Here is a 1,410-nt window from a genome sequence, read left to right as displayed (position 1 = left end):
CTCAAATTATCAGGACAAGGTTAACAGATTAAATAAAGATGACCCATCAAAATCCAAGAGCTCCCCGGAGAATTAATTAAGCATCAATTTGAATCTACAGGGGGGAAAAAAAACTTTATGATAAAATGATCTGGATACAAATAAAAGAAGCCTCTAAAGTTTTTAGTCTGAAATTTTTGTCACAGAAAATGTGAAATAACCCTCTCAATGTTCCTTATTTGGCTTTAGTTCAAGCATAACTGATGTTCTCACAATATTTTCATGAGTCGTGTGTCAGCCTGTTCCAGCTGTGCTTTCTGTCATTTTCTCCAGAGTTGTGTTGAACAAGGCGGACCAGATTGAGACCCAGCAGTTGATGAGGGTGTACGGTGCCTTGATGTGGTCGCTGGGGAAAATAGTCAACACCCCTGAGGTAATGTCGGAACACCTGTCTGAAACTACATTGGGTTTCATCTAATTTGTAGGTTCCTCCTCATAAAACACTTTAGGCTCAGTCACATTATCTAGAAAATGTCTTTAACAGAAATATTGAAGTCTCTCTAAAGCTAGATTTAGGTTTATCATTAACCAATTAACAAATCTTAAATATATTGAAACACCAATTCTTATATGTTTTTCTCAAACACGGCTCCATCTTATTAGAGGCTGCAAAGTGGAGTGACCAGAGGCTGTTCATTGAAGGTTGATGACTTTCGTTTTGTTAAAGAAGCTCCAGATAAATGGTCTTCTTCCTTGGTCTAGCAATTTGGGGTTTAGGGTCTGGGGTCGGGGGGTCTGCAGCGGTGCTACATGCTTTCAGGTTTTTGGTGGATTGATCGTTTCTCTGTGAGAGGTTTAAAACTTATGGTTCTATAACCAAACCTTGTCTTAAACTAGTCTACAGCCTTTTCCCTGAATGTTCCTTCATCTTTATAAAGCTGTTTGCTCACTTCAATTAACAATGAGGCCTTTACAGAACAGCTGGATTAAACCAAGATTAGATTAGGTAACCTATGTTAACAGCTGGATAGGGGTCAACCTTTTGCAGATATGTTTCTTTTTCCTTTGGAAAAATATTGTTGGTCGTCTTCTTCCTATTTCACTAGTTTGTGCTGGTCTGTCACATAAAGTCCCAGTAAAATAAGGCTGATTCTCCAACTCAAGTCATGTTCAGTCATGATTAAATCCATCACCTATTTCTGATTTGTTCTTCTTCACCACAATGTTTTAAAAAATTAACCTATTGTGGCTTTAATGAAATTATATTTTATTATATATGAATATATCTTATATAGTGATGGAATAACTGTTGTGGAAAAGACAATGTTTACCATTTTTAAACAGTATATTTCAATGTTGGCATAAAGTATACTCAAATAGACGATATGAAATTGTATTTTTCTCATTATTTGAGGTGTTTAGAAATGACGA

General features: G+C 36.1%; 1 protein-coding gene across 1 annotated transcript in view; it reads left to right on the top strand.

The window, feature by feature from the left end:
* LOC107097000 (EH domain-containing protein 3) overlaps positions 1 to 1,410 on the top strand; it is a 21,266-nt gene that overhangs the window by 16,623 nt on the left and 3,233 nt on the right. The window contains exon 5 of the mRNA XM_015393948.1: positions 313 to 412. Within this exon, the coding sequence (XP_015249434.1) occupies positions 313 to 412 (100 nt within the window). The remainder of the gene's footprint in view (positions 1 to 312; positions 413 to 1,410) is intronic.

Source organism: Cyprinodon variegatus, unplaced genomic scaffold (assembly GCF_000732505.1).
Source record: "Cyprinodon variegatus isolate N-32 unplaced genomic scaffold, C_variegatus-1.0 Scaffold664, whole genome shotgun sequence".
In the NCBI taxonomy this organism is placed as follows: Eukaryota; Metazoa; Chordata; class Actinopteri; order Cyprinodontiformes; family Cyprinodontidae; genus Cyprinodon; species Cyprinodon variegatus.
This window is presented reverse-complemented; position numbering and strand designations above follow the sequence as displayed.